This window comes from Cyphomyrmex costatus, unplaced genomic scaffold, assembly GCF_001594065.2.
Source record: "Cyphomyrmex costatus isolate MS0001 unplaced genomic scaffold, Ccosl1.0 scaffold69, whole genome shotgun sequence".
Classification (NCBI taxonomy): domain Eukaryota; kingdom Metazoa; phylum Arthropoda; class Insecta; order Hymenoptera; family Formicidae; genus Cyphomyrmex; species Cyphomyrmex costatus.
Window position 1 is genome coordinate 2,435,658 of NW_017280255.1, and position 25,672 is coordinate 2,461,329.

At 30.2% G+C, this 25,672-nt stretch overlaps 2 protein-coding genes across 2 annotated transcripts; both read left to right on the forward strand.

Annotated features, from left to right (window-relative positions):
- Window positions 1–2,583: 2,583 nt before the first annotated feature.
- LOC108780237 (protein FAM188B2) lies at window positions 2,584–10,474 on the forward strand. Its single transcript, XM_018547873.1, has 10 exons — window positions 2,584–2,707; window positions 6,968–7,053; window positions 7,186–7,403; window positions 7,644–7,851; window positions 8,276–8,341; window positions 8,612–8,682; window positions 8,827–8,977; window positions 9,262–9,461; window positions 9,691–9,840; window positions 10,207–10,474. The coding sequence occupies exons 1-10, from the start codon at window positions 2,584–2,586 to the stop codon at window positions 10,250–10,252; spliced, it is 1,320 nt and encodes a 439-aa protein (XP_018403375.1). The 3' UTR covers window positions 10,253–10,474.
- A 6,902-nt stretch (window positions 10,475–17,376) lies between these two features.
- On the forward strand, window positions 17,377–25,539 carry Cad96Cb (protocadherin Fat 4-like Cad96Ca). The gene is made up of 17 exons (XM_018547874.1): window positions 17,377–17,446; window positions 19,342–19,637; window positions 20,058–20,150; window positions 20,255–20,362; window positions 20,552–20,653; window positions 21,232–21,357; window positions 21,626–21,820; window positions 21,900–21,981; window positions 22,461–22,570; window positions 22,653–22,799; window positions 22,968–23,082; window positions 23,154–23,223; window positions 23,427–23,537; window positions 23,632–23,805; window positions 24,155–24,405; window positions 24,705–24,976; window positions 25,417–25,539. Exons 1-17 carry the CDS (start codon window positions 17,377–17,379, stop codon window positions 25,504–25,506), a joined length of 2,412 nt encoding a protein of 803 aa, XP_018403376.1. The 3' UTR covers window positions 25,507–25,539.
- The last annotated feature ends 133 nt before the right edge of the window (window positions 25,540–25,672 follow it).

Consider the following 25,672-nt stretch of genomic DNA (forward strand, 5'->3'; position numbering starts at 1 on the left):
ACTATTCTCAATGTTACTTATTATATATATGTATATATAGTTTTGCTTTAATTTTTTCTCAATTAATATTTCTAAATTTTGATAACTTACTTGATTATCTTGTAACAAAAATGATTCATGTTTTCTGAATATCTCTATTTCAGGACGGTATAAAAATTCTAATTAAAATCGATAACGGTTTTAATGCGGGAAAGAAATTAAATACGCGCATTATGCATTAGTCGTATATGGAGCGGAAGGATCGTATAAGGAAATACGCATACTATTCCGGTTAGTTATAAATAGTTCTTCTTGATGGTGAATGTAACTGTTACTTATAATCGAACTGTTTTCTTCTGCGTATGATGAAAATTGCAAAAAATTTGTTGAAATATAATAGAGTAAACTAAATATCTTACTAGTAAATAGTCTCACTAGTAAACAAAAAGTACCAATATTGAAACTTAAACCACCATCACACATGGAGCTTATTAAACTTTTATTATATAATGTTTGTATATTTCGTTTAACGTATTAAGTAACGCAAATTACATTATAATTAATAACAATTAATAAACAATGAACTGTAACTATTGTAGTATAAATACAATTTTGCAATGTTGTAATTAGTGAAACAATTTACGGAATATTGTTATAATATGATTATTATAGCTATGATTATTACTGCTTGATAGCAGTCATACTTTTCTTATCCTAACCAGAAAAAATGCAAGTGCTTCAATTCCTTTTTTACATCACGATTTGATTAAAGTCATTCCTGAGCGCAACTTCATTTCCGATTGTCTAAAGCAGTCTAAAACCGGCACGAGAATAGCACGAAACGCATACAAAGATGCGCAGCTCTGATAGATCTATAAGATAAGACGATTCGTACTTCGCACATCTGTGCCGAATACAATAGCTTAGATATAGAGTAGATGTGTGCCAGGTGCTACGCAGGTATAAAAGCACGATTCGGGCACGTCGAAGCTGTCAGTACGCTTGTAACAATTAGACAAACAATTCTCTTCCGTGATCCACTTGATATATAAGCTGTCTTATCACAATTAATCTATTAAATAATATTTTTTATGTACTGACACATACAGAAATTAATTTTTATATTGTACGTTCAAAAATGTTAGAAATTTAAAGCTTTCATTGTGTATTGATTAATCACATTGAAAAACTTTGCCATTCAAGCACTTTGAGAAGTTCAATAATTATACTTCATAAAAAATTGTAAAGTCTCTCTATTTAAACGTTCAGAAATTAATCTTAATATACAAATAAAATTAAAAATTATAAACATACACGAGAATAATATTAAACACAGAAATATTTAACTCGATAGGAAATTACATTCAAAATAACAAACTTATTTTTAATGTAATCTTCTATTGAGTTATGGATCATTTTTCGATTGAAAGTTTTTAATGGCGATTAATAAGCAGACATATAAAATGAATCGATGCAACAATTTAATTGACGAAATTGTTGTGTTTTCTTTTTAAGCCACCCTATGTGGGGTGCTCGCGGTGTGCTAAACTGAGTCAGCTCGGGGGTGTTAGTTAAGGTTATTATTTCTCGCCGCACGTCTGACGGCAGTCTGTCAGTTATCGCAAGTCTATGAAAGTACAAACAGCATTGTTACTCTCACAGACATTCATGGTACTCAATGTGATTAATATAAATATTTCAAGTATATGCGAATGTACCATACATATAAACGAGTGTCTAATGTATATATATATATAATGAATAAATTTTAATTACATAAACTAAAACTATTCTAAAGAATGTGTTTTTAAAATACACACGCATAAACTATAACATTATAAACTAACATATTTTAATATAACGCGCATAAACTAAAATTAAAAATACGTTAAAAGTATATAATAAATATCTTTAATTAAAAAATTTTATAACGAAAAGACATAATATTTTATAAATAATTATACAAATTAATCGTAGAAGATCAATATTCTTAATGCAAGGATATTAATTTCAAAATAAAACAAAATAATAAATTTACGAAATAGCTTTAGGGCTGTTCTGCTAACTAACATGTGCATTAAAGTTACTGACATTTTAAAGGTTACCGAATGTACATTGAACTTCGCGTATTTCAACTTTTGAGCATGAACGTTAAAGCCTAGCATTGATTGCCACACCAATCACTGGAAGAAACTGTAGGCAAGACACGTTATTTTTCCTGCATTTCGTCTTGGGCAGGCAAAATGAGAAAACGCGAAATCACCGCGGCGAGTGAATTCACGCGTTTTTGAGGAAATCATGCCGGTTAAAAAATGACCGCTGAATAGAAACGAATTGAATTTTTTTTTTACGTCGAGCTGCATCAGATATGAATCATAAATTTGACGTATAAAACAGAGGAAAGTGTATACTTTTTAAAACAAAGAAATATATCAATAAACGAATTCAACATGTAATTATTGATATAAGAAAATAACTGCGGTGGTATCTAGTGATCTGTCTGCGAACAATTATTAGTGATTTAAAATTAGTGATTCAAACTTTGCGACATGCGCCTGAATTTAAATCTTGAATAAAAATACAAAAAGTAAGTTTCTCTCAAAAATGGCTGAACCTGATTTGACGGAAGTAAAAGAGGCCACTGTGGCAAACGCAACATCCACCTGCGACAAACGACATTGTAAGGAGATGCGGAAGGATAAACTACCCCCATATCTTCGCGATAGAGGTACGAAGTCTTTAAATATTAGAGAATAATTTTTAAGTCACAAAAATAGTTTTGTATTTATTGTTACTATGATTGTCTCAATTTTATAATATCCACGATTATATTCTAAATTAACTAAATCACAAGTACATTTAATATTATACTTTATATTTTGTAAAATTAATATTTTAAAAATCGTTTTAAAGAATTAAGTTTTTCTATTAAATTACAAAAATTAAATTGCAGCGCCTCTATTATTTTTTAGTATTTAATATTATAAATATATATTATAATAAATTCTTTATGTATGTGCAGCTGGATTTAAGTTTTAAAACAATCTTCCAATAATTAGTTAATATTTCACGCTGAATTAAACTATCAATCGACTTCAATAACTTTCTCTTATTACGATAACCTTCATTTATGAAGACCAATTACATCAATCACGAACTTAAATTTAACGAAGTATAAAAGGAGATCAGGGATTGCTTCATTGATCGATGCATTACTTATTCATACATTAAACGATTTAATAAAAATAATTACCTATATTTATTAAGTGAATATGTAAATACTTCTTCATATCCGATTGATTTATTCTCTTTATTTTCAAACACGCTAAGACTAAAACGTTATTTCTATATAAAATTACAATTTTATAGAATCCGACTAAAATCGTTTTTAATTTCGATTAAAATTTAAAACGAATATTCGATTACATTTTTACAATTTCGGCCGAAATCGAAACCGAAACTGAAAATTGATATTTTCATGGGAATTCTAGAAAGGCTATGTGTACAGTCGCACACATACATACTATATATATCGTATTCTTTTTCATAAATATAATTTAATTATTATATAGAGTAATAATTACAATATTATTATAAATTCTCAATCGGACTTTATAAGTTTATTTGCAAGCAAGATGCAAATTGGTTTACTTAGGATTTCAAAGAATTTTATTTGCAAATAAAAATTTACATTAACAGTATGGCATTTTGTATTCTCGTATGCAAAATAAAATCTTTTACGTTTATAAAATGCGTTTTATGGTATAAGTTTCTGTTACTAACATTCTTATATTATTATTTTTCATATGATACAAGGTGTAAAAAAATTATAATAATATAATTTTTTTTTGCGCCTTGTATCATGTGAGATAAATGAAGTAAACTATTTCATGTTTTATTTTTAATATATATGTCTTTGATTTTATATACATATAAAATAATATTTTTATTATTTATTCTCTTTTTTGTTTTTTCAATATATTGCAATAAATATTACATATTAAAAATTTTACAAATATTGTCAACAACGCATATTAAAAATTCTACAAATATAGGTCATTGTGCTTTAATAACACACATATTATAAAAAACTTATTAAATATATATTAATTATGTCAAATATAAATCATCATTATTCTTTACAATAACTTTATAAGAAAATCTCTTATCTGCGGTAAAAAGTAATAAAAATTCTATCAATTTCAGAAAAGAACGTTTATTATAAAAATAATTATCAGCTAAATATATAAATAAATAAAAATGTTCGTTAAAATTAAATTTGTTATTTAGGTATTTATCCTAAAAGCTTTCATTTAAACGTAACATGGATCTTTGTTATAACTTTAGCTCTACCTCTAACGCGAGCTCATTTGCCTCGTTAAGAAAATAGAACACGGGGTAAGGATGCAACCAGGTATCTGTAGAACGTACGAAAGCGTGTATATGCACTGCAGGAACATAAACGGTCGAATAGATCGATAGTTACGCCTCCTCGAGAGGCGCCTCGCAAATGTAAATTAGGGGCGCGATATGTATATCGGGATGTGCAATCGCCAAATGCAGATGGCCGTTCCGGCGCGAATTCGTAATCCGATATCTTGATTGCACGCGAACACGCGATTGCTTTCAAACTATGAGTCGAAAAGCCGTGCCGCGAATGATATATGTTTTCATCGAATCTGAAATGGGCGATTATGGCAGCTTCCGTTGCCTCACGATCTCAATAGTCAGTCGTTATGCTTTTATGACGTCTACCTATAAGATCAAGAAAATAAAATATGGAATAATTTTTTGCAGCACGCATATGCCTGTATACAAAGAATTTGTATTTTACTAATAATGCTATTTGGAAAAATGAAATTGGAAACCTTCTATCTTCTGAAAATAATGTGATAATATTTCTCGACGTAAAATTATTACGATGGTATAAATTTTAATCACACAAAATTAAAAATGTAATTTTACTTGATGAAATAACAAGGATTTCAAAAGGAGTTAAAACTGTAGAAAAAAAATTAAAGTATAAAACAAAATAAAAGTTAAATTATTAAAAGATCATTTTCTTCAAAAAATATGAAGAATATATAATATATACTTCGTAATAATTTATTTATTTTTAAATCTACACCCCATGTAAAATTCTTTAAATAGAAAATTTCATAAATTATTTTTATAATTATTTTAATTTATATAAATAAATGTATTAATGCATGTTTTCTTCTAGGGCTGCGTTCGGTATTACCTTTTTCTTAATTACGAGTGTATATATATATACATCAAAATAGCAATTACGCTTTTATATAGCTACTGCTTGAAGCTCTACTTTAAAGCATCTTATCTTAAAGCACTTTACCTTAAATACAGTGTATGTAACTAATTTGATTGAAAGCCTCGTACGAGTGGCATTCCCACACATTCCTTTATTAGTTTTCTGTCAGGTTCCGTCAAGGTTCCGCCATAACAATCGATTAGCTCATCCAAACTGTTTGCCGAGAAAACAAGAACCATACATCCCCTAAATTTACCTCTATCTTACCCCTCTGTGTGCTTTCTGCCATTATATCCAACGTACACGCGAGAAGTCTAAAGACTCAAGTGTACACATCGCGTACATGTATAAACAGCGTTAAACTTCATCGTCTCCTAAAACACCCGCTAACAGAAACACGGGAAATGCAGAAACTTAGATAACTTTACCTATTGTTACATCTAGCACTATTACATGCAACGGCGTAACTAATGTTTTAATTAGCTCTCATTCACCCGATATCATAGCTTTAAATGATCCTTTACTCTTTGCTAATTTTAATTTTATCCTTTATCTCTATAAACTTTATGATAACTTCAATATTTTAACATGCACGACAATGCAATATTTAAAAAGATGAAATATGACTACAAACGCAGTATATATTTTATTCTATATCGATGAATATAACAAATAAATATAACAAGCTCTTGATTCAGTGATAAAAAGAAAATTCTCTAAAGCTTTTTTATTTTTTCTTTACTTTGATGTTTCTTTTTTTTGCTGTATGTGCTTCTTCTTTTTCCTATTTTTTTCTTTTTATTCCTCTTTTTATTAATTTTTTTTTTGTTATATCTTTCTTCCTTTTTCTTTCTGTTTTGCATTACCTCTTTTTTCATTCTTCTCTTTTTTTTCTTGATGACAAATCTTTAAATAATTTAATTACGCCGATGACTACACTCATCTGCGCTCAAATTCCAGAAAGTGCGGCATGGCAAATAGACATTAGTAGGGCATGTCTATCGTTCCCAACTAGCGTGTCTCTTTTTGGACGTTCAAATTGACACCTTCCGTGCGCGATTGGTCTGAACGCCTTGGCGCGACGTATTCCGCGAGATGCCTGCACGCATAAGTGCCGCATATCAGATCCTATATAAAGGAACGTGCGGATTCCGGCACGATTTCAATTGATATCTGATATTCTGCCGGCGCAGTTCCATCGGATGACAACTGCGGAATCACTGAGAAATTCATCTACAAATTCATTTCTTACATTTTTCTTACTTTATTTTCCTCAATACTCGTGTCGCGTATATTTAAAAGTTAGAAAAATAGTATTGTTGAACAGAAAAATAAGGTTCACAATAAACAAAATTGTTAATTGCATAAAGACATATTTGTTTTACATATTAAAAAAACTAACAATAAAGGAAATAAGAAATAATATCTATATGAAACATTTACATAAAATCGAATTGGTGCTTGTGCATAAAATATACAATGAATTTTTTTTTCATAGATGTAATATAATGTTATTAAATAAGCACTACTGATACTTTCAATATTCTGAATATCATAACATTAATATTTCGAAAATGTTGTCAACTCGAATAGCCCGATATGCTGCTCTTATAGCTGAACCCGACGAACTTCATCCAGGTGTAAAAAAAAAATAAGCGTTTAATTTTAAATACTGCTTTATTTTATAACACTAATACTTTTTGGATTTTGATATTTCAGAAAGGATACTCTATCCACGTAATACGAGAGCCCTACCAAAAACACCCGTAATTGGTGGACAACCCATCGAAGAAGAAACGTGCATGGTAATTTAGTAGTACATAATTTTTATTATAAATACAATTAAAAAGTTGACAAACTTTCATATTTTTGAAAATTTCCCCGTTTAGTTTTTAAAAATTAATATTGTATTAATGATTTCTCTCGCGCTATTATAGGCTTTAAGGAAAGTGGTCTTTGGTTCTTGTGCGAGTCCACCTAAGGTCGAATGGGCAAGGACCGGGCTGACCTTACGACCATATGGACAAAGTTTAGCATTTGGATTAAGAACGCCCAGAAATACAACAAGAGGCCTCGTCACCGCAGTGCAAGCTGTTATGTTGAAGCACTTTTTGTTCAAATGCGACAGGCAAGATCTACGTGTAGGTCCCGAAATGTAAGTGCCTTTATATAAATAGTATATATATTATTTTATGTCTATAAAATAATTTTTTTAATATATTCTAAATGTACGTTTATAAATTTAGCTAAATTACCAAAAAGTTATCGAATATCTTTGAATAACTTTGAATAACATAGTAATAAAAAAAAAAACAAGAATTAAAATATTATTAGACAAGTGTAATTGTACACAAAATCATAACTGTATTAAAAAGAAATTTTCTTCTGATTGCAGTCTGCTGAAACCTTCGTACGATCGACAGATTGAAGTGTTGACTTCTGCAATATCAGAGATTATCTGGCGTTGTGCAGGTGGTTTCTCTGTATCTACATGTCCAAATGTCGTCAGCAACATTGTGCCAAAAGCCATAGTAGTTCTGCCGCAAGATACACCATATCTTCAACACAGTGTACAATATTTTCAAGATGGATTAACAGAAACGGTATATTTCTGATTTTTTGTAATCTTCCCATAAATAGATATATAAAAGAATCGCTTATTAGTCATTTCAGTTTAAATATTTTTTCTTAATCGTTTAATTTATAAATAATATATTTCTTGTTTTAAGTGAATAACATATGAGATGAACATTCTCGTTTAGTAAAACAATGTAATTATGCACTGATACATCCACTCTATTTCTATCACATTGACGAGTAGCGCAGTGAAATCTAAACTTTCTCGTTTAATTAATTTACGATGGAACAGAATATGTCTCAAATTATAGCGTTGGTATTTTGTTAAGTGTGTTAGAGAATAATCTCGGGATTGCGTGACACATCTTCGTATGTATAGTTGACAATCCATTTTCTACGACATTATCAGATTCAAGTACATTCCTTATGAAAGGTTGCTTTGTATTCTAGCTGCACCTTTTCGAGTTCAATTCCTTGGAGGATCTTGAGATCTTTATTAAGAGATACTTGTACTTGGTGAGTACCTACCCAAGGAAGGGTACTGAAGTACTTGATAGATTGAATGTCAGACATTACACAAATGTCGGATATTGTAAATTAAGGAGCATAGTATATATATATATGTATAATAGTTTCTATATCAAATTGAAATCTTAGTTGCAATTTATCATTATAAAACAATTAAAATTCTTTTTCTACAATATCAATAAAGTTTAAAATTATGTTATTTAGAATTGATTAAAGAGTTTTATATAATCTTTATTTTTGCACCTTTTTTTTTTATAGTTTCATGACGAAGGCGGACCTGGCGCGAAGCTACTTTTATATAGCGCAGTGCTTTCGAGAGGTCTCTCAAAGTAAGATACTGTCTTCTGCTTTTTTCTCACATACGTACACACACAATTTATTTGAAGCTGAAAATATGATAAAGGATTGTTTCAATTAGACACAAATCAAATTAATACAAGTTATTTTGATTAATATTTAAATGCATATTTCAGAATTCGAAACGATTTAGAAGATCCAAAAGCATCCATCCTCGGTGGATGTTCGGAAGAAGGTCCAATCAGTATTATCATCTTCATCTTAACTGGACGTGCTTCACCACATCTTCACAATGGAGTGCTTCACGTTGGTGATGAAAATACATATGTAAGTCTGTAATAATTGATTTCTTCATTTTTTAAATTTACATATTGATAATTATGTTTATCGCAATATATAGGTATATGACTATATGTGTGTGTGTATTAATACTATACTTTCATGTATTGTGAAAGTGACACGAACGTTTTTGTACGTATCTTAGATAATTTGCAAAAAAAATTATTAATATGTATTGAAAATAAATCATATCCTTCAGTACAATTTAAATAAGTTTAATTTTAAAAAGACGATTATTCATTCAATGTTAATTTATTGTAATTAATTCAAAGGCTGTACCACAATGGGGCGTCCTCATGAGAAGCGAAGTGGGGTTCTTAGTGCACGAAAGTGATAGCAATATAAGCAAACAACCGGGTTCTCGATTAAAGACACCCAGTCTACCGATATGGGTAACTCTTTGTCTCGGTCATCACGGCGTGCTCTTCAACACTAATCGAGAATTGCTGAGAAATTATCATGCGGAACGACGGTATATATTATACATAATTTAATTATTCGGATTTTGCTAATTTTATTCGTCTCTTTATTTTTCATCTTAATAATAATTTATTATTATAATAATTTGATTACGTGTATAAATAAAATATACGTGAACGTAATTTAAAATTTGTTGCTAATGTTTAAACACAAATACATACACAGCATCCAACTTTTTCTTGGACAGCCACAAAGACCACCTATTCTGTATATGTTAAAAGGTTCGAGATTCAATATTTCACCTGCGGTGGCAGTCACGCTACGTTGACGGTGGATACCAGGGCAAACGAAGCTTCCGGGGGATCAGATGCTGCAACAATGGAAACCGCGGATATCGCTGCAACACCGTTAGAGAAACTTATTCGATCCAAGTTAGTATATTATTTAATAAATAATGTAAAATATAAAATTTATCCAAGTAAATTTTACTTTTCTCACTTTTACGAGAATTTATATTTGATTTTACGTATATAAAAACATATACTCTAACGAATGGTTTTAGGCCATACCGAATACCTGTATACATTTCATGCTTGATACAACAGTTTAATTTGAAAAGCTATTTACTTGTATCATTAATTTTTAAAAGCTTTTTAGTGCGAGAAAAAGATCTAAGATTACTATTGTTTTCTCAATTACAAAATGCGATATCTATGAGATCACTCGAGCGTTCCTTGTAAACAGCGTAGAATTCAAGGTATCACCTCTTCCACTTATTGTTCCACGCTGCACCAAAGGTGGCAGGATGCTCTCATACAATGGAATGGAACACCGGTGATGTGAGGGATACGAAAGGATGACGATCAGACCCGCTCTTCCGTGTTAAGCCGTGTATCCGTGATTCCGCGTGATGCTAATCGATCACTATATATGCTTATCTTTGCAAAGGCTTTTAATTGTCGTTAATGATATAAATCCATAGACATACGTATGTACGTAGAAATTAATATGTATGTGTCGTAATATCAGACGTTTCATAATTTTAAATGTGTGATAAAATTCTTCCGGCGCTTCCTTAGACAATGTAGCAGGCATTTGTACGGTGGCCAAAAAGCTTTCTTATTTTGTAAAATATTTTAATTGTTAATAAATGGCTGTGTTAATGAATTTAAATCTTATATAAATTTATATATATTGAAAGGAAAAAAAAAGATACATTATGTATTTGTTACGTTTAATATCATACTTGTTTACAATAAATACTTTGCTTCTTTTAGGAAATTACAGCGTCTTTATTTTAAAGAAAAATATCGTATTTTCTATTTCACTAAAATATATTATACATAAAATCATGCACATGTAAATAAATACAAAAATTAAAACGATTCGGTACTAAATTATTTTTAAAAAAAGCGGATATTCAGATATACCGTTTAGTCAATGATGAACAAACTCTTCAAAATTACCACGCGATCGCGTGGGAAACGATATGTCTTCTTTGACTCATGTGCATACAGTATCGCGATATGCTCAATCGCCTGGAAAAATTATAAAAGCAGATTTTAATTTATCGATAATATTAACAATTTCGGTTCAAATACTTCTTTGTAAATATATCAAAATTTTTAACGCAGTAAGTATATTATTTTAATATTTAAGTATAAAATATATTAACACGTATAGAAAATACGTATTAAAAAAATTATTTTAATAAAAAATATAACAAAAAGGATATAACATTATTTTTCCAAGAATCGATATTAATAAAGTCACCAAAAGTAGTAGAGCTTTTTTAATAACCAAATAGCATAACTAAATGTTTTATAAAATCGAATAAAAAGTGATCATAAATCTCCATTTATGCTGTAATAGCCGGGCATTTGAGAACCTTTATAATAATTGAGCACTTTTGAAAAAAAATCTAATAAATTGCATGTCTCGATTGTGTCGGTCAATGAACACACCGTTAGCGAGTTGTTCTGAGTAAATCACGGACAATAGCAGAAACTGGTTCAAAGTGGAAAGAACTTAAGACGAACTGATGTTTATTAACTGCAAGAACCGTGCATAATAAAAGTTATCTTTCCCATGAGGGGTATAGAGAGGGACGCGAAGAGATACGCCCGCAATTTCACAGACCGATGATCCGCGAGGGACATCGTCGCGATGCCATAAGCGAGTCGCGGGTCTCGTTCCACTTGCCCTCATCCGCTTCTCACGACATTAAATCTCAAGAGCTGCCAAGGAGAACGAGACATTATGCGTATTGCCGAAAAAAATTGCGCGCTTAAGCAATTGTTAGTCATTTCTCGATTATGTGATTTGTTACTCTTCGTTATACAGTTCGCTGTACTTACTCATCTAATTTCATACATTATCATATTCGTTACGTGATTAAAGTTAAGGAGATAAGAAGAAAAAACGCGTTAATATAAGCTGTTAAGTTAGGAAACTCCAATTGGAATTATTATTCATGAAGTACCGCTAACGTCTATTAAACGAAGCTGCAATTCATTCATATTTTTTAAGACGAAATTATTAAAATTGTTATTATCATACTGCTAAAATGTGAAGTTATTTTTGATCTATCTTTCTCAACAAATACCAAAAAATTTCCGCTCTCTCTTTCCCAATATATGAAAGCTAATTTTTATCTTTAATTATTATTACATTCTTTTATTCTTGTTCATTTAACTGTAAGTTTTACACCTTTGTACCTCTTTGTTTCTAAGAAGGTTTTCTCTGGGAGACTCGAAGACCGGAAATCCTCGCACACACACATCTTCAGAGTAAGGTCGACGCAAGTCCCCAAAGGGCCTCAAAGATAGGGGTCAGTTATGTGCACACTTACTCGAGCATACGCGTATGCGTCGTGTCCATTATTCCCCCATCGTATATGAAAGCAAACACCTGTTCAGGTACGTTTCTGTTGGTCGCCGCGGTTCCCCCTTCCTGACAATGGGGAGCCAGCCGATTGCCACTCCAGCCGCTTTGCACGACGGCTCCGTTTTGTAGTAAAGAGTTCTACAGCCCTACAGCGAGGTGTAGTCGTAGCCGAGTTTGATCCATATCGATCATGATAGTGCACGGAGTGTGAAGTACGACGTAAAGTGTATACTAAAACTAGATCAGACAGATGAAATGCCAAAAATTAATAAAACAAAATAAAATATTTAAGATAACAAAGTGGAATATAAATTTCTAAAGAAAGTGGGATTTGGAGAATAAAGGAGACTCTGAATAAAAATAATGATCTTTTAAAAATTGAATCGAAATATTATAAGACGCAAAGATTGTAAGAAATATGTACATTAAAGTAAAGAGTTTAAGTAAAATGTAAATTTTATTTGAAAATATTGCAAAATTGTCGATTTTTTTAATTAAAGAAATTTAGTTGATTCATATATTTGTAGTAAAATTCGAGAATTCATGCTTGTGTTTGTTATGCGTACGAAAAGACGTGAATTATAAGACCGTCTAGCTACGCCGATCAATAAGGACTAAGGGTGTAATTCGTATAAGTCTTGTACGCTTTTTATTATAAAGGGCGGTGGCTAAGTGCATAAAGTGGATCAAGAGATCAACACTCTACGAGATTTATATTATCAATAAACTAGTGCTGTGAGAGAGATCTTTTATCTTCGCAAACAATAGAGTCATAGATACATGAACCTGCGAGCTTCTTTCGAGTATATTTTGTGGTACGTATCTGTTATCAAAACTCAGATTTTATTTTAAAAATATATTACTTATTATACTTAATAAAACCTGCACTGTGTAGACTAATTAAAAGTAATTTATAATAGCTAATCAAATAACTTGTGATCTGTTATAATAATAAATTAATAAAAATGATAAAGTATAGATAATATTGTTATTAATGAAGAATAAAAATTAATAAAGGTTAATACACATATATATTACAAAAATTTAATCATGACCTTTTTACATCAATATTGATAGAAATACATTTTTAGGACGAGATATCAAATTTTTATATCAAACTTTTTTATTACTATTTGAATGGAAGTCATTCTATTTTTTTCTAAGAATTTAATAATTATATATTTAATAAATGTAAAAATAGTAAGAAACTGATACATGCTTTTAAAAGTAAGAAATCTTATATAACTTTTCCTTTCATACTTATTGCACGTTTTAATATAACAAATGATATGAGACGATTAAGAACAATGATGATATATTAACATTTTAAATATTATTTTTAAGTTAAATTTATTTTAAATATCGTTAATTAAAGTACCATCATTGCATGATTGTCAATTTTGTAAAAATAAAGTAATTACTTTGTTTTTACAAAATGTATCATACTTTGCTAAAATAAAATAATCAAAACAAAGTTTCAGATCACTTGAACTGTCAATTTCCCAATACAGATATCTACAATATTTTTGTACAGTTATCCGGTGAAACAGAGGCCGGAGGCCTTTACGCCGGTTGCCCATCGTGTTGCGTTTCAATTTACGGTTCGTGAATTTAAGCAGTACTGCGCCCCATATAACCGAGGTATCCGGCTATTTTCCGTATAAATTTCCTTGTTTGCAGGCATTTTCAGAGTAACTTCTTCACACTTGTTTTAATATTCTAAATTTTTTACATTTATAAATTATTTTTATCTCTGTCATTATGTTACGTTAAAATATCCTACAAAATGCGACAGAATTAACAAATACCTAATTATACAGTATACTTTAAACAAGAATAAAAAGCAATTTATAAATAAAACATTTAATGTAAATTTACAGATATAAATGAAAGATTCATAATAATAAATATTACTGTATGAATTTAATTTTAGATTGTTCGAGAGATATCTTGTGAGAATGTGGATATAAATTTAGAAAAAAAGAAAAATGTTACGAAAATATTACTTGTACAATATTTGATATTTTTATTATAATAAAAAATTTAAATATTATTTAAAACTAAACATTGTTTTTCGAAATAAACTGTATGTGTAGTAATATTTATAGTAATATAATAAACAGTTATTAAATGGTATAGTAAAAATTAAATATTATTTAAAATTGAAATATAAATGTACAAAATACAATTAAACCATAATTTATTCTTCTTATAAAATCAAGTTACTAGATAACAAAGTATTATAAAACATTTTACATTCTTTAACTTTTCAATATTTTTATTATGTTTATTAATATAGTATTCCATAATTAAAATTAAAATTTGCAGTAATGAGAATATTTGCCTATATACTATCAGTCCATTCAACCATCATGAATGAGAAAACGCAAAAGCAAACTTTCACGCACTAACAAGCTTGAAGAAATCTGCTTCCATTCTTGCTACTTAATTGTAAAGAAAAAGAATTGTGTTAAAACTTTGGTATTCCGAATGCTCAAAATGGTCATCAACTTCCCGCCATGACGTCACGAAGGAAATGCACTATTTGCACGGAAGGGGAAAGTGCAAGGAGTTAAGATCTGCCTCCGGCGATAATTCGCGCTAGTCATCCTAGCCCTGATGAGACGCGCAAGTCCTACATAGCCATAGTTCCACGTAATAAAAGAGTTTCTCTGCATGCTTTCTAACCACGCGTTATGCTCGCTATTGCAAACGCGTTTCGTCGACGAAGTGGTCATTCGCCCAGTATACTTATGTTCTTACATTCGTCTGCTAACGCGATGACAAACTCGATTGCACGTTATTACCTACTAGCAAAATTGTTGCGTTTTATGGCATGTCCTTGCGTCATTTTATCAAGAACTAAAGCGTATGTCAGTGGCACATTTCACACAATTCTCCTATTAGAGCAATATTTATAAAATACCTTATTTTTGTTAAGAATAAATCATTGTGATTTATAATATCTTTCCGCCAATAACATTAAAAAGTCCAAGAAATATCTATAAAGCTTATATTTTGTGTATATACATATATAATACGTACTTTCAGTTTTATAAATTTTACTTTTTGTCGAAGTTGCATGTATGACTTCGTAATTATTTTTCAATTCTATATATTATATATTTTCTTACAAAACTTAATATTTTCCTCCAAAATTTTAAATTTTAAATTAACTTTCAATTGTTACGTTCTTTGCTTAATTACAGCAACATAGGTATTTGTTTAATACCAAAAGCAAAAAAAGATATTATATTTAAGAAAAAAAAAATTAGAATAGAAAATAATGTAACCAAAAATGACAAAGTAGTTTCATTATAACGTTATGTAATATTCTTATACTTTAGTGTCATTATGTCACATGTAGTTTACTGTTGCATCATTAAGAGAAAATTAGATAATATATAAATATCATGTACAGATTGCTCAACTCATTAAAAACTATTTCATTATATAATAAAGTATTACTGATCAAATTCATACTTTATAAATTTCTATAATTAAAAAAGTAATAATTAACAAATTAATTAAAAATTATTATAAAACTTTACGGAAGTGTGTCACATCTAGGACTAAATATTTCGCGAGAAAATGAAATCCTCCTTGACGTAAAGCAATAAAATCTTCGTAATGATTCCGAGAAGCTGGGTATGTAAGACATTTCGAACGCAGGAAATGTTATTTCCGCAGATACGATAAATCGAAATATCTTCTGGGAAATTTCGTTCCCACGGCTCTGGAGAAAACTAAAGAAAACTCAGTTGCGCACAAAAGTGACGCGCTACACTGCTCAACATCCCTTATCCCTTTCCGTCATTGAATTTCTTTCTGGTTTTCTTGCAGATGCATCTGTCGACAGAACCGGTGGACGATGATCTTGAATTGCCATGGGACGATACGTATTGAGGATCTTGCTGCTCCTCTGCTGCATGCTGCAACCGCATGTCGGACAACGTAAGTCTTTCCGCACCAAACTATTCTTCCTGTTCATTATATTCCCATAAGACTTTTCTAAGAAAAAGTTTGTAAAATCTTTTATGGACTTTTATTGAATTCGTAAACTTAATCTTTTTCGTCAAATGCAATATAGTTCCTGAGATCAAAATATTTTATTATAAATAAATAGAATAGAATTTTGAACGAGATCAAATTTAAAAATAATTGTAGTTCAGTAACTCATTATCACTTTTTTTATATATATATTTTTTGAAAGAACGCTAATGTAGTGATTGGATAAATTAATAAAGTGGCATAAAAATCGAAACATGTTTACAACTTATAAATTTTTTCAAGTATGCAACTATCTAAAACATATTTTACGTTATGTAACTACTTGTTTTATTTTTCCCTTTATTTTAATTTTACATTTATTTTTTCGCGTGAATTGCATAAAAAGCACAATTTACATCTACATGAATCGATTATGAGACAAACTTGTACGAATCTTCGCGATATTTTCCCGCACGATCGAACGGACGCTCGCTTTTTCTAGCGAGAGGTTCTCATCTATGCTAGAAAAGGAGTTTACGAAAGGCCAGTGCCGTAACGCTGCGCCGCCGACGATACGCCATGAATTCGCGACCGGAACTCCGCTCCAGGGAAGCGCGCATATCTACCCTCTCGTATACGCGTTAAACAGCCCACGCGTATTCGTCTACGCATTCGATTCGCGTCCTTCCAACATCCGAATTTCCGTCGATCAACTGGCAAGAACGAGCAGATGACGCGATGACCATTCAAGTCTTTGTCAAATAGATTATTCGAAGTATAATTTTTTAATAGAATTACCTTTATCCTAATTGCAACACATCTGTAACAATGACATGAAAGTGTCCAATTAAGCCCGTAATATAATGTTGACACGCAGTTACGTAAAAAAACCACTATGAAATCAATTTTGTTCTTTCTAATTTTATGTAATTTTTATTATTTGTTATTTGCTTACCATTGGAACGAGAAAATTGCTATAATTTATACCTCTTTGAATTAAAATTGTTAAATCGTAACAAGTATTTTGCTAAAACGGCTATTTTGCTTATCAAGTGATTATGCGTAATCATAGCGTAATTATAGCAATCAATATGCATAAAGCGGACCTGGGAATGTCCGGCAATGGCTATGGCAGTCAAACGAGGCGCAAAAGCGGCTATCGTGATTTATGCCAGCATTAGAACAACTAAAGCACTGTTGTTAGATAAACGGCCTCGCCGCGCCGCCCCTTCTATGCACTTTATGCATAGAAGGGGCGTAATTTATCTACCTATTATATATAAGAGAGTAATAATATAGTATGTACATATATGATAATAATTTTAATGATATTCTTTATTTCGTTAGTTGTCACATATATATATATATATATATATACCAATTTTTATATTTTGTACTTTATATTATAACTTTTCTCTTTTACTCTATTAATTTTTTCTAAAATTATATTAATATAATAATATACATAATACATAATATTCTTTACTATGAAAATGTTATCAGAGGATTGTATTAAAAAGAGTTAGTAGACTAATTACATAAAACTTTGTACGTTTTGAATAAAAAATGTACTATATACGATAAATATAGTAAGTCAATAAACAACTTTAATTTTACCTTTAAAAATCAAGATGAAGAATTAGGGTTACTCATCTACTTAAAATATTTTTCGAAAAGTATTGGGAATATTTTCTTATAATAATTTTATTTGTAAATATTCTGTATTTGTGTGGAAATATATTTAAAATTATTTATGCATTTATAAAAATATATTTTATATTTGAAAAGAAAATATTTTACTTTTTGTTGATTAAAGAAGTTTTTGCTTTAAATAGTTTTGCTATGTTTCAGATTATGAAATTATTACGTTACTTACGGTAAACTTTATCGCGTTACGTTATAACACTTCTAGAAATCGTGTGCAAGATTGTTTGAAGTCATTAGAACAGATCTAATTAATAACTCGACAATGAGTATTACAAGGTAATGAGTGCTAATAGCATAAGCATTACCTAAGTCTTCGTGTGTAAAATAGTTATCTACTGTTACAAGCAATGAATAAAATAAAGAGCTTTCTTGCATGTCATTTGTGGTTAAAAGCACAAAAGTGCATGCTTTCTTGCCGTTAAGGATCTCATAAAACAGACATCGTTATACAGTAATGTTGGTAATGCGATATCTATTTTACAAGATGGTCTTAAAGAAGACAAAGTAAGGAGATCTTTTTCATAATTATTTTAATACAACAAAGCATCTAGAAATACTTATTACTTTGTATTATATGTTCTTTTTTTAATTAATACCTATTTTAATCTTTTAAAAGGGTTAATTTTCTCTTAAATAAAATTATAAAATTTTGAAACACAAATGCTGTTGAAAATTTTTTATTTTTGCGAAATTTTTTGTTATTTATTATTTATTATTAAACTAATATAAAAACTAAATCATACAACTTGATGTATAAATATTTTTACCAATAACCTGTCCTTTAAATTCGTATTGAATTCCATCTTAATACCGTTACTCTTGGACAGAGTTTTTTTTACCAAATCATTGTCCCACGATCCTTTCATCAGCATGAAACTTTCGTGCAACCCAATGAAAACCGGTTGTACGATTTCAACCGGAAACTCAGGCAACCTCAACGGCTCAACTAATTCAATAGCTACCACTTTTTCAAGCAATACGAATTTTTTTGTTCAAGTTCACAGCATAAATATATATTCAAACAAAAATATATTCTAAAAAATATAAATATTATTTTATTCATTTTTTTATCTATTTAAAAAAAAAGTTAACTCTTCTTGTCTACATATTTTAAAGAAATTTGAACATTTCGATACCACATACATACATATATACATATTTACTATGTATTGTATTAAAAAATGCCTTAAAATTAGAATTTAAACGTGCGATACTTCTATTGATCCGCATTCTTTCTCCTCGCTCTAGAAACCAATTTCTTTTCTCAAACGCTATTAAGCACTTCTTTCAACAATTTAACAATAGATTATGCTTCATTATACCTGTTAATAATCGTTCGACTTTTTCAGTGACTCGAGACCACAGAGACACGCGATGCTTTCTGGAGAATGGAGCTACCGCGGCGCATCTCTTTGTCAGGGAGGATCTGCCCGTCGGCGAAACTGTGGGAATTCTCGGAGTGCTAGGTGATCCTGGCTCGCAAGGTGATATCGAGCTGAGCTTGCAGGAGCATGATAGTCCCGTTGCATTCTCGCCATTCTCAAAGAATTTAACCCTCATCAGACCCCTCGACAAAGAGGGTGTCGAGGGACCAGCCAGTGTCTATATCAACGTCATCTGCGAGAAGAAACCTATCTCAGATTCGGTAAAATAATCTCTAGAAGCGATTACGTTACATTAAATTAATATTTAATAAATATTTAATAAATTTTAATAAATAATGAAACAAATATTTTTAAATATAATATTAATTTTGTTTCCTCCAAATTTTTATAACAAATTTTAGATTAAATTTCGAACTAAAAATATAAATTGTAATTTTTTTCTTTTTATTCATAGATTTTACAATACAGTTAAAAAATATAGAATTTTTTTATAAAAAAATGGTGAGTTTATATATATATACATATATATAGTAAATATTACTGCAATTTATTATATATATAAAAAGTTTATTTTTATTTTACTATATTCTCATAATTTTTGAATTCTATTTATTGTAGAATATATCTCTATATATTATAATTTTCTTTTTATCATTTTTAAGAAATTGTGATTTTTAAAGGGATTTATTATACCAGTGAACATTCGGGTAACTGACGCAAATGATAATACACCGCAATTCGTAAATGCACCTTACGTGCTGAATATTTCTGAGGTGAGATAATTCTTCATATTTTTAATTCAATATCAAGATATCAAGTAATAAAGAATATTAATTTTGCGCATTTCTTTGATTTTAACATAGTATGAGTATTCCAGGTTACTGTCATCGGTACGAGAGTTCTGCAAGGAGTTCGAGCTGTCGATGCTGATCAACCAGGACCATATTCTACTGTACAGTATACAGTCCTACCAGGAGCTCACTCGGTGAATTTTATAAAACATTTATACCACTTAATTACTTTTTGCTAATAATTTGCATTATCTCTTTATTTGTTATATCTCTATATTGCTAATTATTATTCTTACAAATGACACTTTTATTCTTTAGAATATTATACAGAATGTAGAGTTTATTTAAAGTGTTAAATAAATAATTATTTTTTTTATACACAGGAATACTTTGTTTTCGTAAATGCTTTGGAAGGCACTCTTGTACTAAGAAAATCGCTAGATTACGAAACTCTTACCAACTTCTCCGTTGATATCCGTGCTCAAGTAAGTTCGATTTTACATTTACAGTTCAATATTTTAAAAACATTAAATATTATAAATTATTAATTAAATTAAAAATTAACAACCATATTGTATACAGTTTTAAAATTCCATCATTATTTTACAAATCTCACGTATTACGTTACATAAAAGTGAATATGTATCTAAAATTGTTATTGCATAGATGCTTTTTCTCTCAAATGGAAAAACATGGTTTAAATCAGGAACAACTGAATTGATAAAATTCCTGAACATAAATTCTCTTTTTATGTAAAACATTATACGAAATTCATAAACCAATGACGGAGTTTATAAAAGTATCGTAAATGGATCATAACGGTCTTGAATCAATTGATTCGAATGAATTGATTTGAGTGATCAATGCGTATCGATACGCAACAGTGAACAAGTGAAGATTACAAAGAATTCATCGAACAATGCTGTCTCTGGCTATTTCTCACGCTTGTAATCGTATTCTATAGAAAGCTAAGGATACTTTCTTTCTCAATATAATTATATATTTCTCAATAGTAAATTTTAACTTTTAATGACAATTTAGCCACAAAAAAATCTCATTGCAGGATCAAGGTAATCCACCACGCTCGTCAACAACAACATTACACGTTAACGTTATCGATGCAGATGATCAGAATCCGGCTTTTTTGAACGATCAGTATAAAGTCACCGTACCTCGTCATATGAAAGGGGTAAGATTGACACACATTCTTTTAATAAAAACTTATTAAAATAAATAATGAAAAGGCTCTATATGTATAAAACAATACAAATATAAGAAGGGCAAAGAGCCAAGTAAATCTATCGAACAATATTCAATTATTTAAAATTTAATAAAACGCTTTAATAGATCTTTAAAAATTACAAATTGACAAACTTATTACTTCAATCGAATTCGATTCTACAGCATATACACATACACATAATTTTCAAAATAAAAATTAATTTATTATTCTTTAGAGAAAACCATTGATGGTAGTACCCGCTGCGATAAAAGCTGTGGATCAAGACGTAGGTATAAATGCACTAGTTCGATATACGATACAAGGTGGAATTTTACCCTTTTTGGATTTGAATCCTGACACTGCTGATATCGTCATGATACGCTCGCTGCAGGACCACGAGTTAATGACGCCAGCAACTATTGTTATTAAGGTAAAAATATCAACACGTTTTTTTTTATTTTTAACGGATTCAAAAATATGATAATAATGATGTGGTTTATAAAATATAGGCTACTCAAGTGAATAATGCAGATCGATACGCTCTTGCCACGGTTATTGTATCGCGAGAAGACATGGTTGGTCCAACAGCAGGTAAATAATATAATATAATAACGAGACACATTGCCGTGTCTCCGCTCCTGATAAATGCAAATTTGACAAATATCTATGTATCTATATGTATTTATAAAAAATTAATTAATTAATAGACTAATTTTTGAAAAAATATATAATACTTTTCTTAATTGTTATCTTGATATATATAATTCTCGTATTATACTTTTTTTAGATATTATTGACTGTTATTATTGTGTAATATATATTTGATTATTAACTATTTAATGTTATTACACATTTAATTTAATATTTTTACTTATTTATTATAAATTTGAATGAATTATTTATCAATTATTATTACCTGTTTATTACAGCAAATTAGCAACTGTTAATAATTGTGGTAAAAACCCATTAATAATATTCGATCAAAATTTCGTTGTACACACGTTTGTATGGAAATATGAAATGTCAAAATAATTTTATATAAAACTGATTATTTATTTTATGAATGCTAGGTGGTCGATTACCCGTGAAATTTGTGCTGAAAAATCATCAAACCAGCGTACCGGAGAACACGCCGTCCGGAAGCGTTCTTCTAACGGCAGGAGTCAACAAAGCTGATCCTGTAAGTAACGTGAAAATTTACTTAAACAATAAGAATGCAAGTAAATCATGATATAGTAGCGTAGTATAGCTTCTGATCCTAGAATTTAAAATTCTGGCTCGTGGGCCCAGTGGAGGATTTAGAGAGATTCTCGATTACTAATTCTGGCGAGTTGATTCTCAAAGGGAATTTAGATTACGAGCGGCGGTTTCAGCACAGCTTCTTGATTCATGTTACAGACGGATATCATGTACGTACACATCTCATTAATATTATAAATCTTTATTAAATTATTTTATTGCCATGTATGCATATAATGTATAATGTATATAAAATATAATGTTTTCAAACGTATGATATTGTATATATGTTGTAATATATATTGGTGTAATATATAAATATATAAATATTTTTTTAGAATGATACATCACATGTGAACGTTTCTGTCGAAGACGTGAATGAATGGGAACCTCGATTCCAATATTCTCGGTACGAATTTCATGCTCATTCTGCGAGAGAAGGTTCCGTTGTAGGTAAGTTATTTTTATTTATCTCGATTTAATTTCTGTTCTGTTTGATATTCAAAGAACACATAACTTTTCAGGAAAATTAGAAGCAGCTGACGGCGACAGGGGAGATAAAGTCAACTTATCTCTTAGAGGACAAGATGCAAGGTATACAATTGTTATTAAATTTAATAGTTTAATAATAAAAATTATATATTGAAAATATCATATACATAAAAAATAAGATATACTTGACATACCTTAATTAAAAAAAAAAAGCAGCAATTTCTAATTTAATTAAAATAATGTATACATACTCTTGACAATATAATTATAATAATTTTTAATAATTATATAAATATTACTTCTAGGTCCTTCGAGATTAGAGATAACGGAGAATTAGTGCTGAGATCGTTGAGTTTATTTAACGGATCTTTGGCGCGATTTATAGCAGTAGCTACTGATTCTGGAAAACCACCAAGGTATATTTATAAGTTTGTGTGCGATTATACTTAGTTTATTATTAATGAACATTCCAAACTTTAATCTGTAATTTGATGTTTGCAATTTCTTTAGATCCAGCATGATTCCAGTAATCGTTCACATACCTAACGGCGGTTCATTGCCAATCGCTGCGAGAGCCGCACCCGCTTGGCTCGGTAGCAGCGTGTTATTAGTTGCAATCTTCGGCGCAGTTTTAGGTCTTCTTGGAGTTGTCATACTTATTCTCATCCTTTACATTTATAAGCAGTAAGTAAATGTATCGAATACACATAATATATAATTATATAAAGGTGCGTCCAAATTATCAATTTAAAATTCAGATCGAAATTTAGCACCGAAATTTGGCTCGATAATTTTAATGCATCTTAATAAAAATTGAACAATATTAGAAGTGTAGCACGTAAACAATATTTACGAATATAACAGTCACTGAGTACTGTTATAAATATTAAAATATACTATACTTTACACATTTTTAATTCTTTAGTCAAGAAATTTATAATAAAAATATTAGAAACTTAAAGATACTTGGAGATTCTTATTAGATTAAAAGAGACTTAATCGATAGAAACGTTTGACATTTCTTTTCTTTAAGCAAAAGGCCAAAAAGTGGTGGTTCGGTCAGCTCGGTGGGTACTGGATATCGCGAGAAATCACCAGTTCCCTCGGCTTTGAGTCCTACTCCGCAAGTTCTAGGCGCTAACGTTCTTCAGGACGGCTTGGAAGGCCCACGGAATCGGCGTCACGATATTGACGACGAGAATGATAATGTCGACAGCCGTAACGAAATCGATAATCCCGTCTTCGGAGAAACCAATGAAAGCTCGTATAGTGCTACAATCAAAAGTATGTTTCTATAGGTAGCAGAAATCAAGCAGTGCTGCACATGCTTTCTATTCTTCATGCTCAGCATAATTTAACTCGACATACTTTACTTTGATTCTCTAACTTCACATATTTCTCTTTTTATACATCTATTAATTAGTTGCTAAAAATATATCTCGATACAAATTGAAATAAAATTTTTTCTTTATTATTTTTTTTCTTTCCTGAGCAATTTGGAATTACAAAGCTTTAGTAAAATTACAATCCTGCTTTTAAAGATTTATGACATTAAAATGTTATTCGGTTACGTTTTTTATCAGGTATAGCATCGGCAAGACAATTACCACTGTACTCCCGACATAAAGTGGCACCCGCTCCAAATCCGCCAGCTTTATCAGCAACTTCAAACATACCCAATATCGGTGGACTTGTGCAGAATATGAATGATTTGAGTGCTAGAACCAATCTAGATACTGGATCTCACGACTCTTCCAATTATTCCGGAGATCCTCCAGACTCTCTAGTGCCAGCATGGCCTACTAGTTCAGCTTTGCCGAGAATCAAAAAGTTATCCTGGGACGACGATGATAGAGTAATTATTTTACAATAAATTTATTTACATAATCCAGCAAATAAATAAATCTATAATATAGATATTTTATCTAAATTCTATATTAAATAGAGCAAATATAGAAAAGGATTTTGTAATATTTCATGAATTTTGGTTTTTTACAATCAGAGGTGTTTTAGAACCACCGCAAACTCTTAAAAGAATTTAATTTAAATGATTTAAGCAATTGGAATTGTGTTCAAATTGTAATATACTTAAGTATGTTAAATTGTAATCGAACAATTTAAATAGTGAATAACGTCTCTCATCACGATATATTAACTGTTTCCTAAAGCGTACAATTGCATTGACTTGTGTGTGCAAGAGAAATAATTAAATCCAAGTTCGCTTACAAACTTCATGCAATCCTAAAGAGCAGATAGATGATCACAATAGAAACAGAAGTATTTATCGTTTTTCAGACTGTGGATAGCGTCGAGGTCGCGGCGGAAACGCGAACCGGAGACAATCAAGTTGGCAACGAGAGACTCAATCTCACTGTGTACTTCTAACGATCCATTATTTTGTAAATGGGACGAATAACGACGGCGGAAGAATGTTGTAAGCGCTGTTTGGCCAGTTCAGTTAAATAAAGTCTCGTTGATGTCGAAATTCTTTGAATGAACTTCAAAGCATCGCAATGCGATGCGACCTTACCCGCGTATTCGGTCCACAGAG